The sequence below is a fragment of the Artemia franciscana genome, chromosome 5 (assembly GCF_032884065.1).
Source record: "Artemia franciscana chromosome 5, ASM3288406v1, whole genome shotgun sequence".
NCBI classification, from domain to species: domain Eukaryota; kingdom Metazoa; phylum Arthropoda; class Branchiopoda; order Anostraca; family Artemiidae; genus Artemia; species Artemia franciscana.
The window spans coordinates 4,083,598-4,096,959 of record NC_088867.1 but is presented as its reverse complement, the minus strand read 5'-3'; the positions used below and the strand labels follow the sequence as shown (position 1 = coordinate 4,096,959).

Below are 13,362 nucleotides of genomic sequence, written 5' to 3'. Positions count from 1 at the left end.
GTAAAAATCGCCGCGTCCCCAAAACAGCCAACTGAAATCGTCTGATCGTCTCGCTGAAAATTTTTGCCTTACACCTTTTCAACAAGTTCGCTGTCAATATCAAACAGTTCGTGGTAACGAACTGTAGTAAGGAGCGACCCGGCTCAATAGTAACCAAAACTCTAAAAAATGGAATTTTGATACCAATAGCTACATCAAAAGAATCGCATTTTAATGCTGGTTTTAAATATATAAGTTTCATCAAGTTTAGTCTTACCCATCAAAAGTTACGAGCCTGAGAAAATTTGCGTTATTTTAGAAAATAGGGGGAAACGCCCCCTAAAAGTCATAGAATCTTAACGAAAATCACACCATCAGATTCAGCGTATCAGAGAACCCTACTGTAGAAGTTTCGAGCTCCTATCTACAAAAATGTGGAATTTTGCATTTTTTGCCAGAAGGCAGATCACGGATGCGTGTTTATTTGTTTATTTGTTTTTTTTTTTTTTTGTTTTTTTTTTTTTTTTTTTTCCCAGGGGTGATCGTATCGACCCAGTTGTCCTAGAATGTTGCAAGAGGGCTCATTCTAACGGAAATGAAAAGTTCTAGTGCCCTTTTTAAGTGACCAAAAAAATTGGAGGGCACCTAGGCCCCCTCCCACGCTAATTATTTTCCCAAAGTCTACGGATCAAAATTCTGAGATAGCCATTTTATTCAGCGTAGTCGAAAAACCTTATAACTATGTCTTTGGGGACGACTTACTCCCCCACAGTCCCCGTGGGAGGGGCAACAAGTTACAAACTTTGACCTGTGCTTACATATAGTAATGGTTATTGGGAAGTATACAGGCGTTTTCAGGAGGATTTTTTTGGTTTTGGGGAGGGGTTGAGAAGAGGGGGATATGCTGGGGGAACTTTCCTTCGAGAATTTGTAATGGGAGAAGAAAATTTCCATGAAGGGAGAGCAGGATTTACTAGCATTATTAAAAAAAAAACAATTAAAAAATAAAAGTGAAAAAGCTTTTTCAGCTGGAAGTAAGGAACAGCAATAAAACTTAAAACAAACAGAAATTATTACCCATATGAGGGGCTCACCTCCTTCTAATACCTCGCTCTTTACGCTAAAGTATTTTCGGTAATTTCAACTACTTATTCTACGGCTTTTGTGATTCAGGGGGTCATTCTTAATGAATTGGGATAAAATTTAAGCTTTAGTGTAAAGAGCGAGGTACTGACGATGGGGCGAATCCCCTCATATATGTAATAAAAACATGAGAATACAAAAGTTCTTTACGTAAGCTAATTTATAAGTTACGTAAATCTTTTACCAATAAAAAGATTCGTAAAAAATTAAAAGTTCTAGTTGCCTTTTTAATTAACCAAAAAATCGGGGGGCAACTAGGCTTCGTCCCCCGCTCTTTTTTTCTCAAAATCATTCGATCAAAATTATGAGAAAAACATTGAGCCAAAAAAAAAATATGCAAATTTCGTTTTGATCATTCCTCTGCGGAGAGCCAAAATCAAAACATGCATTGATTCAAAAACGTTCAGAAATTAAATAAAAAAAACAAGTTTTTTCAACTGAAAGTAAGGAGTGACATCAAAACTTAAAACGCACAGAAATTACTTCGTATATGAAAGAGGCTGCTTCCTCATCAACGCCCCGCTCTTTACGCTAAAGTTTTTTACTGTTTTAGAAAGAAGAATTGAGAGAAAGAGTCAAACTTTAGCGTAAAGAGCGGGGCGTTGATGAGGAAGCAGCCTCTTTCATATACGAAGTAATTTCTGTGCGTTTTAAGTTTTGATGTCACTCCTTACTTTCAGTTGAAAAAACTTGTTTATATATATATATATATATATATATATATATATATATATATATATATATATATATATATATATATATATATATATATATATATATATATATATATATATATATATATATATATATATATATATATATATATATATATATATATATATATATATATATATATATATATATATATATATATATATATATATATATATATATATATATATATATATATATATATATATATATATATATATATATATATATATATATATATATATATATATATATATATATATATATATATATATATATACATATATATATATATATATAAATATATATATAATATATATATAATATATATATATATATATATACTAGCTGTTGGGGTGGCACTTCGCACCACCCCAACACCTAGTTGGAGGGGGCGCTTCGCGCCCCCCCCCCCCCGCGCGCTTAAGTCGTTACGCGCCATATTAGTTACACGCCATTGTAGTTGTGTCCCTGTGTCCCACCTGTGAATATATATATATATATATATATATTTTTAACTACGTAAAACTTGCGAATATACAACATTCTTGGCTGTCCCATTGTCTGTGCATATAAATAGATTGTCAGGTTTACCGACTCTTGAACATGCAACATATAATTGTCCATGGGAAAAACAATCTATATTCAGATCTATACCTCATTATTCTAATGATTGCCCTCGAGCTTTGTTGATTGTGATTGCTATTCGTACATTCCCTGTGTCCCCGTCGTCATTTATATATCCCCCTGTCCCCCCCGGCGTCCCCGTTGTAGTTGTTTCCCTGTGTCCCGGTCGTCATTTGTGTCGCGGTGTCCCAGTCTGTAATTTCTCTTTGAGTGTCGCGGTCGTCATTTATATTCCCTGTGTCCCGGTCGTCATTTTTGTCCCGGTCGTCATTTGTGTTCCGGTGTCCCGGTCTGTAATTTCTCTGAGTGTCCTGGTCGTCATTTATATTCCCTGTGTCCCGGTCGTCATTTGTGTCCCGGTGCTTTGTTGATGGTGATTGCTAATCGAACATTCCTTGTGTCCCGGTTGCTTTCTCTTTGAGTGTCCCGGTCGTCGTTTATATTCCCTATGTCCCGGTGTCCCGGTCGTCATTTGTGTCCCTATGTCCCGGTCTGTAATTTCGTCAGTCGACAAACATGACGTCAGTCGACACACAAACATGACGTCACTCGACAGACACACAGACAAACAACTTATTTATATATATATAGAAGATAATATCATAACGTGTTATGCAGCGGCGAGGAGTGGGGCGTTCTCCAATGAGTTATTGAAATGGTAGTGAATTAAAGCACTTTAAATATTTTAATACGTGGCAATAGCTCCATTAGAATAAAAAAGAATTGGTTCGAGATAGATCTAACGACAAAAGAGGACAAATAAATAGGGGTCTAGGTTCCTTCCCTGTGTGGAGGCAGGAGTTATTTTCATATGATTCATGTATATTTATTGCCCCTAAAAGTACTTGTCCAAAGCGACTGCATGTATTTAAGTTATGCCGAGCTTTATTCCCTTTATACATACAGAAAAATTAATTTGGCTATTTAATGCTTGCTATTAATTGCTATTAATTAGTCTTGCTATTTATTCTATCCTTCCATTTACACAAAAATAAAGAATGAATTTATAAAATTGTGACTCAGGGTTAATAATACATTTATAGTGAATTATAATAACACCAACTATAATCTACTATTATACTTCCCAAAGATTAAAAAAAAAACACTCAAAAGAAATGAACAATTAAGACTGTAAGCGAAGCCAGATTCGGTACTGCTCTAAATGTGTACCTGGAGAGATCTGGGGAAAAACCAAAGGAAACGTTGGATGATTTGCCCCAGCCACGCATTACACTCCCGACCGAAGGCAATGAATCAGGAGATCGGTATCTGCGCAACGCAGACCATTTGGTCAGCTTGAAAAAAAAATTTTCACTTAAGAAGAAATAAAATATCAACTGTAGCAAATTATATATGTTCAATGTTCAATAGCATTTTTTTTTAGGATTAAAATACTCATTGAAAAGAGGAAATCAAATACTTATTGTAGCATTGCGAATGAGGTCCATACTTCCTGAAAGTAAAAACAAAGTTCCCATTTCTTTCTTTTAATATGACAGATATTTCAAAAGACTGCTTGAATAAATCCTTGTATTTCAAACTAATTTCCATCCTAAAAGCTACAAAATTAGCAAAGTCAAGAAGTACAAACATTTCTATTTATTTTTGTTAATAAATGTTTCGCCTGTGAGAAGATTAAAAATAAAAAAAAAATAAAAAGTTACGCCTATACTAAATATACTAACTTTGCTTTTGACAAAGTCTCCTTTGAGCTGTATGTAGCACTGAAAAAATGCTGACTGTGAAGCTAAATGCGTATGCTACTGAAAACTGGCAACTACTTTTTATGTGCGTTAGAACACGGTCATCTATATTAGTATATCAGTATTATTTAGTATATTTAGTATTTATTTAAAAGTAGTATATTTAGTATAAAATGTCAAAAGTACAAAATGTCAAAGCACGAAAGACTTACATTACCAGCTCTGCTTTCAGCTGATGAATCATGAAGAGGGAAATGATACTCAGCATCCGCAGAAAAGGCCAGAGCAAACGGTTTGAACAAAGCCTTGTATGTTAGAAGACGAGGTCGCTTCGATTCAGATCCTATAAGTAAAAAATAAAACTTAACAAAATTGAAGAGATACAATAATATTTTAATTTTGACTTTATATTCAGTTTTAATAATGTACCACTTTAAACTATCAATGCTTTATATGTTAGAAGACGTATGTTATAAGAAGAATAAGGCCGGGTATGTCAGAAAACGAGGTCGCTCTGTTTAAGATCCTACAAGTAAAAATAAAAAATAATATAATTGAAGTGATACAATAATATTTTAAATTTGACTTTTTATTGAGTTTTGATACTTTACCACTTGAGACTATAGTGGCCACTGCAAGTGGTATGTATATATATATATATATATATCATGAAAAGAGAAATCACCAATGCAACAGCACAAACACAAAAAAAAAGAAAAGAAAAAAGAGAGACAGAAGGAGAAAAGGAAGACGGTTTTCCTAAATTAGTGATTAATATAGACCAGCACTTGAATGAGGTCTTAACCCTACTCATCCATACAATCACATAGGTCAAACAGCATAGCCACACACAATCAACCATAAAGAATAATCCATGGACAGGCAGTCATGTCGTCAATAAGTATAAGTCGTCATTTACCAAACAATAGAAAAAATAATATAGACAACTAATTCAGAGGCAACACCCAACATAAGGGCTCATCAGGAGAATACACTGGCCTATATAGGGTTTCGCAACTCTAATATATATATATATATATATATATATATATATATATATATATATATATATATATATCTATATATATAAAAATAAGTTGTCTGTCTGTCTGTGGATGTGTGGATGGATGTGTCAGGTGACGTCACCTGAAAAAACTGGATCAGGTGACGTCAAAACTGAAAAAACTAAAAAAAGGCAAAAACTACAAAAAAAACTAAAAACTAATAAAAAAAATAAAAAAGCTAAAAAACTAAAAAAACTATAAAGGTAAAAACCAATAAAAAACTAAAAAAAAAACTGAAAAAACTAAAAAAAGGCAAAAACTACAAAAAAAAACTAAAAACTAATAAAAAAAGTAAAAAAGCTAAAAAACTAAAAAAACTAAAAAAACTAAAAAAAGGTAAAAAACTAAAAAAAATAAAAAATAAAAAAAAAATAAAAAAAAGGAAAAAACTGAAAAATAAGCTAAAATAAAGGTAAAAACCAATAAAAAACTAAAAAGAAAAAAAGGAAAAAACTAATAAATGACGACACTCAAAGAGAAAGCGACCAGGACAAAAGGAATGTTCGATTAGCAATCAACAAAGCACCGGGACACAGGGAGTATAAATGACGACCAGGACATAAGTAAAAAAAAAAAACTATCTATATATATAAAAATAAGTTGTCAAACTAAAAAAAGGCAAAAACTACAAAAAAAACTAAAAACTAATAAAAAAGCTAAAAAACTAAAAAAACTAAAAAAAGGCAAAAACTACAAAAAAAACTAAAAACTAATAAAAAAAAATAAAAAAGCTAAAAAACTAAAAAAACTAAAAAAACTAAAAAAAGGTAAAAAACTAAAAAAACTAAAAAAAACTAAAAAAAAGGAAAAAACTGAAAAATAAGCTAAAATAAAGGTAAAAACCAATAAAAAACTAAAAAAAAAAAACTGAAAAAACTAAAAAAAGGCAAAAACTACAAAAAAACTAAAAACTAATAAAAAAAGTAAAAAAGCTAAAAAACTAAAAAAACTAAAAAAATGACGACCGGGACACAGGGAATATAAATGACGACCGGGACACAGGGACACAACTACAACGGGGACACCGGGGGAAACAGGGGGATATAAATGACGACCGGGACAAAAAAACTAAAAAGAAAAAAAAACTAAAAACTAATAAAAAAACTAAAAAATCTAAAAATCTAAATAAGCTAAAAAAGAAAAAAAAGGAAAAAAATAAAGGAGAAAAACAAAACTAAAAAACGAATGTATATACAGACCGGGACACCGGGATACAAATGACGACCGGGACACAGGGAATATAAATGACGACCGGGACACAGGGACACAACTACAACGGGGACACCGGAGGAAACAGGGGGATGTAAATGACGACCGGGACACCGGGACAGGGAATGGTCGATTAGCAATCACCATCAACAAAGCTCAAGGGCAATCATTAGAATCATGAGGTATAGATCTGAATACAGATTGTTTTCCCATGGACCATTATATGTTGCATGTTCAAAAGTCGGTAAACCTGACAATCTATTTATATGCAAAGACAATGGGACAGCAAAGAATGTTGTATATTCGCAAGTTTTACGTAGTTAAAACCATATATATATATATCTATCTATATTCACAGGTGGGACATAGGGACACAACTACAATGGCGCGTAACTATTATGGCGCGTAACGACTTACGCGCGCGGGGGGGCTTGGGGGGGGCGCGAAGCGCCCCCACCAACTAGGTGTTGGGGTGGCGCGAAGCGCCACCCCAACAGCTAGTATATATATATATATATATATATATATATATATATATATATATATGTATATATATATATAAATATATATATATATATATATATATATATATATATATATATATATATATATATTTAAATAAAACGCGTTGAGAACTTGTTAGTACACAAAGAATTACAGTTTATCATCAGTCCTATCAAAACTAGAGGTGGGTAAGTAAGAATAGTTTTACAATGATAGCTTGTTGACCCTGCAGCTAGGTTTGAAGAGTTTACATTCCTTTAATTAGTTGCAGTTCATCTGTCCAGTCATTCTAAGGACAAAATCATTGAATTTGATCAAAAGATCTCAAGGATAAAAATAATATATATGTTTTAATTATAATAAAATAAAATAATATTAACCGGTTGAATCCTTCTCTTGGCAGATGATAAAACTTAAGTGCATCTGCTCTAGGTCCGAAAACCCTTCTTTCTTCAGCCTTTTCGAGGACAGTAATACAGGATAATTTTGACCATTGCAACGGTAACTGAAGGAGTCCAATAAAACCTAAAGAAACACACAAATCTTATTCATACGAATGTAAATCACATATAAACAAAACTATTTTTTGTAATAGAATCAAGTGCAGATAAATTATCCTGCTCCATAATATTTTTCCAAGCGGGATTGGTAGCTTCCTTATCCCTATTATCATTGAAGAAAATGGGCCGCGTCAGAGGACAATCATACATATATTCATGCACTTCACTGTAGTCCTCGAATCACTGGCCTACTAAAGATATTTAAATTAGCACAGAGAAACGGAAGTCTTTGTCCCTGCATTCCCGCTTTCATTGATTATTATTGTTTGTTTAATTTATATGAACAAATCAATCTATTTATCCATCAATGTTATGGTAAATATTAAGTCTTAAGGAGAGTAATTAAGTAGTGTTCAACGCATTCCTTAAATCAAATTATGCTACGGCTGCAAGGTAAACCCTCAAGTTGCCATAGAGAGCCTGAGAGTTGGAATGAAAGAATGCTCAGCTCAAATTGATCGGACACGTCCTTCAATACGATAAGCCCCTCTAACCTGACTCATAAAGCACTTAACCGCATTAACGATGTGTCGATCACACAAATATATAAAGTGTCAAACCAGCTCAAAACAGTTGCAACCACCATGCCAGCTGATAAGAGACTGAGTAACACGCTTATAAAGGTAAAAGTATCATCAATATTTCTTCAGTTCTAAAACTTGTTTGCTTCCAACCACTGAAAACGAATTTGAGCAAGAGGAATACTAAAAGACATGCTGAACTCCTTAAAATATACCTGAACAAACAAACGTCAATTATATATATATATATATATATATATATATATATATATATATATATATATATATATATATATATATATATATATATATATATATATATATGTATATATATGTACATATATATATAATGTTCTCGAGGTAATTACTTGGCTAAAAGAGAGACAGAGAGTAAAAAAAAGAGAAGAACTGTCTTCATAATCCTGCGATTGAGATAAATACGCACTTGAATGAGGTCTTAACCATACTAATCTATCCAGTTACCCGGGACAAAACAATATAACCAAACCATCAACCAAATCGAAATGTCAAATCCATACAAAGGCATCATTAATAAATGTAACCCGTTGTAAATTTACAAGCAAAAGTACCTAAAATCTAACGAAATATGTCCAAGTAATTACCTTCCAATAGGGCTCATCAGGGAAATGCCACCTGCCTAAATGGGTTTCGACGCTTTACTTTCCTTACCCGGCAAGGTGGAGCGTCTACCATTAAACTCTTTTATGGTATCCCTATGTTAGGTAAAACTTGTGAAATACATGCTTACTAGTAAAATTATTCAGAAAATACCTATAAAATAAGATTAGTTCTACCCATATTGGCATCCCATAGGTCAGTGAAACTTAAATACAAACCTGGAACAATTACAAACTTTATGGGCCGGAGGTGAGTTATAAAAAAGAGTGCTTTTTTTGGTTTCTGGAACCAATTGAAGATTTAAAGCCCGTCGAGCTGGTCCAAAACCCTTGTATAAATACAAAAATTCCAAACGAAAAATGAAAGAGAAATTACATTAAAATATCCTTGATATTTCTTGATAATTTTCGTATATTTACCTAGAAGCTCATTATACAGAAAACTATATTTTTAAATTGCCAACTAATTTTATTGGCAAAAAAACCTCTAAGAATCAATGTTTGGCTAAGCGTTTGACATCTATTTTTAAAATCTGTGTAATTGCTGCAAATTCTCGCATAATTTAATGTTTGGGAATAAAAAGCTGAATAAGTGATATTTGAATGTATATTACCTTCGAGGAATTGGAAATTAACACTTCAAAATTAAAATCATCAGTTTTATTAAGTATTTTAAAAACTAATTTATCATTATCTGAAATATTAATATTTAAATCTAAAAAATGGTCAGAGTGTCCTGTCCCATAGCTAGGCTCCAGCACTAATTGGATATATATTTCTCGATATCTCCTTAGACTACGCGCAATTTATTACCAACAGATTATCCAGATATCTTTTATGATTTGAAAGGAAATTTTTTACATTACTTGGATTATTTTTTTTTATCATATAATCATATTCTAGTTGACTTTAAACCAATCCACTGTAAATGGACTAGCATTCACATCCACAGGAATGCCAATAATTTGGTTATATAAGTTACCATTAAACCTTATAAAAGTATTGAACAAAAGAAATTCCAGTAGATCATATATCATGTCCAAGCTGTAGTATCGTGAACTAAATAGTACTTTTAAAGAAATTAGTCCATCGGGCTTGTGTGTCGGTGTCGCATTGCTTCTAACCTCGTGCGTCTTTGCTCTTCAGTTCCATCTTTGACACGCCACCACTTTTCTTGTAACTAGGTGTGTCTTTGCTCGTCACATTTATTTTTGACTCGCTCACTTGCTCGACGTCGCATGTCTTCTAAACGCCTGTGTCTTTGGTCTTTATTATCATTTTTGACACGCTCTAATTGTCGTTTTCGCAAATCTTCTAACTGCCCTTGTCTTTACTCTTTATTCCCATTTTTGAAGTTTTCGGATTTTGATTACTTCAGACCACTTAGCAATGGCCTTTGCTTTAGCTGGCCGTATTGGTGTTGTTGCAATTGATGGTCCAGGTTATCGATTTTCACATCTTATCCCATTTGATAGTCCATTTGATAAACAGACATTATATTATATAAATAACCAATGCATTAGAAACTCATCAATCTTGCTTATGCTATGCAGGATATCATATAAGAAAATGCTAATACGATGTCATGAGAAATGCTTATATGATGTACTAGCATAGTACATGACGTCATTTGCAAAAACCCAAATTTAAACTCTTAGCGAATTTTCTTGGACTTCTGACCAATCTAGATCCTTTTTTTAAGCGAGAATATCCCAAGATACCAATTTTCCCAAAACAATATGAAGCCATTTTCGAAAAAAAATAATTACACACATAAATACATTATATATATATATATATATATATATATATATATATATATATATATATATATATATATATATACGCTTTTTGAAAGACTCTAATCTTTCATCGTGCACTTTTTTGAAGGACGGAGTGGCCGTTTGTACTTCAATGGTACATTAGTAGGCTAATGATGAACACCACGTTGCCTTTTCATCATACAGAATATAAGAAGATAACGAGGGAATTTTTGAAGACAGTCAATAAACTTTAATACATAACCTAAGCGAATATTTCAGCTATATATTTTTCTACAATCTATTCCGCTGAAGACGGTTGTTGCTTATGTAGCCAAACTATTCACTTGGATTGTATGTTGTATTTTATTCGCCGTCTTCAGAAAATTCTTCTCACATTCTGCACGATTTCAACAGTTATTTTTTAGTGCGTGCGGGTTTCTTTTTTTGTTATATTAATGGGTGGTCATGCAAACAAAAAGCAAGAGCCATAAGGAGATCTGAAGACCCAAGATGCTCAGGTTAGTGAAAGAAGTGAGTGGAGGAACACGACAAAAAGCCCACGGAGCGACCTTTGGCAAGCTAAAGGGCAAGCGAAGTCAGTCTTTTTGTTAGTATAATTGTATATCATAGAGGCTCTCTGAATCTTTAAAAAATAAAAAATAAAGTCTTTCCAAATAGAAAATTTACTCGTCTTCTTCTTCTTTAGTAGAATTAAATAGTATATTTTTTAATTCAAATAGTAAAATTTGAATTCGTGGATGTAACAATTCAAAGACACAGATAGTGGTAAAAAGACAACTTTCTAGCAACTATTGCTACGAAATAAAAACCTGAACATCCAAATTAGTTTTAAATTAGAATCATAAGGACACAAAGTGCTCCTCGAATTTTAAGTAACAGTAATTCAAAAAAAAGTATCTTTTAGAAAGCTTTGCTTAAATTGTTTAAGCTTCGCGCTTTAAAAACCCTTTCCCTTCAACAACCATTATAATTTACCAAAATTTTTAATCTTGTAAAATAAGTATACAAGAAATGATGAAAACTGTTTTGAAATGTATTGTTTTGCCACATTCTTTTTTATTTAGTTCATTTTTTACATTACATAATTCCTGATGATTCAACTGATAACAAACAGGTTTCTTGCAGTTCAAATTATTCAAAATTTGATTCCCCTTTTCCAGGAATAATTCCTTGAAAGTCTTGGTTCCAGGGGTCAAATCAGGTCACTCCCTAGCGCTCCTATATTCTTACAGTGGCATTTTTTCCCATGAAAGACGATTTCGTTTGAACGAGTGTATTAATAGACATAACAACCAAGCCTTAGGATAGGCCCTTATATCAAAACTTACTAAGGCGAATCTAAAGTAATCGATGTTGCGTAAAAACCATAATATTTAGCAGTAAAAGAAAATATAGGAAACTGTAATATGACTGATCCTAACCATAATTAATTCACGATAATTTTGAAGATTTTCATCATGTAAACAAAATCACATGTGCACCCAGGTTCAACCCTTGGAGGGGGTCATAGGATTCTCCCAAGCATGGATAAAAACCTTTGTTTAGGCTACCACCTTTCGTCATTTCAAGAAGGAGGGAGGGATGATTTGTCACTAAACTCCATTGCTTATTCTATTGAACCCACTCATTTGGCAAGTGAATTCCCAAACAGTCCCTTAATGGTTATTACAGTACATTTTTGAGTCTAGGTCGCATGAAAAGTTCATCCTTTAATAAAAGAATTTTTCTGAAAACATGATATGAATAAAAATAAACATAGAAAAAAGAGGAATACCTCCTCGGAAGAGTTTCTTCCAAAGATTTCGATTTTCAACTGCATCTCCTCATCTAGAAAAAGGGAACAATTATAAAATTATTTTCAAACAAATATAAGAATTGCTTATCGCCGGCAGTTTATCAATCACAATTAACAACAATTATTATAATAAACAAAACACTGCTACCAGGTACTACAGAAAAAGATTACTACACTTATTAGACTAAAAAGATTCTAAATACAACAAAGTTCACTGTAGGCTGTCATAACACTGTTAAATATGTCACAACGGATGATTGAACTGTCTTATTGCACCACAAAATATAATACTCTGGGAATATCCGATAAAAAAAATATTATGAAGGATTAAAAATGCAAATTTCTTCCAATCTATATTTTCCTTTTTAAAGTATGAAGCAGTGTTGTTCTGATTATTTTTATTTTGTGCAAATGTCGAGTACTCCTCCAAGCACCTTTTTAAGCAATATGCAACGTTTCAAAACTTCTTAATCACTCAAGTACTTCCGCTGTAGATGTTGTAGGTATTTTCACTTTTACTATTTTGACAAAAACACAGCGCGGATACAAAATACTTTCCTTTTCAGTTAAAAGAAATAAAAACTGTAAAATATTAAAAAAAATCATAAAGATTAGGTCGTACTTTAAAGCACCAAGGACATCGAACTCAAATAATTTTTGCCTCTAAGGACGCATATTGGGTCTATTTATGACTGAAAACCACGTTTTTAAGTTTTTTTTCAAAATTATGAAGTTTTTAGGGTAGAACCAAACTTCAAAAGTGCTGCCACCTTGAATCGTGTGAATAAACGATTCTAATGAGTAAAATTTGACTACACTTTTCAGCCTTAGAAATTCAAACCTAACAATCTGTTGATTCCCAAAATAACCAATCTTCCAAGAAAAGCTACGCCTTCTCAAAAAGTTTGGTACCAAATTTTTTAGCTTCATAATAATAACGATAGCTTTTATTGCTCTAGAAGCCCAAGGGCCACGGCAATGGCCGGCGGACAACCCTGGCAAGAGTTTTTTGTTGTGAGAGGTGTTTTTGGCATGGTTTCAAATATACAATTTGAAATAAGTATCATTCATACGGTAGTGCTCTGCCTTGTGGGTCATTTTGGGTTTTTGAGGTAGATGATTGT

At 32.6% G+C, this 13,362-nt stretch overlaps 1 protein-coding gene across 2 annotated transcripts in view; it reads right to left on the bottom strand.

Moving 5' to 3' along the window:
• Nucleotides 1-13,362, bottom strand: part of LOC136026897 (polycomb protein suz12-A-like) — a 93,053-nt gene that overhangs the window by 45,341 nt on the left and 34,350 nt on the right. For both annotated transcript variants that reach the window (XM_065703715.1, XM_065703716.1), the window contains 3 exons: nucleotides 12,218-12,270; nucleotides 7,321-7,465; nucleotides 4,376-4,506 (listed from right to left, as the gene is read on the bottom strand). In XM_065703715.1, coding sequence (XP_065559787.1) covers nucleotides 4,376-4,506; nucleotides 7,321-7,465; nucleotides 12,218-12,270 — 329 coding nt within the window. The remainder of the gene's footprint in view (nucleotides 1-4,375; nucleotides 4,507-7,320; nucleotides 7,466-12,217; nucleotides 12,271-13,362) is intronic.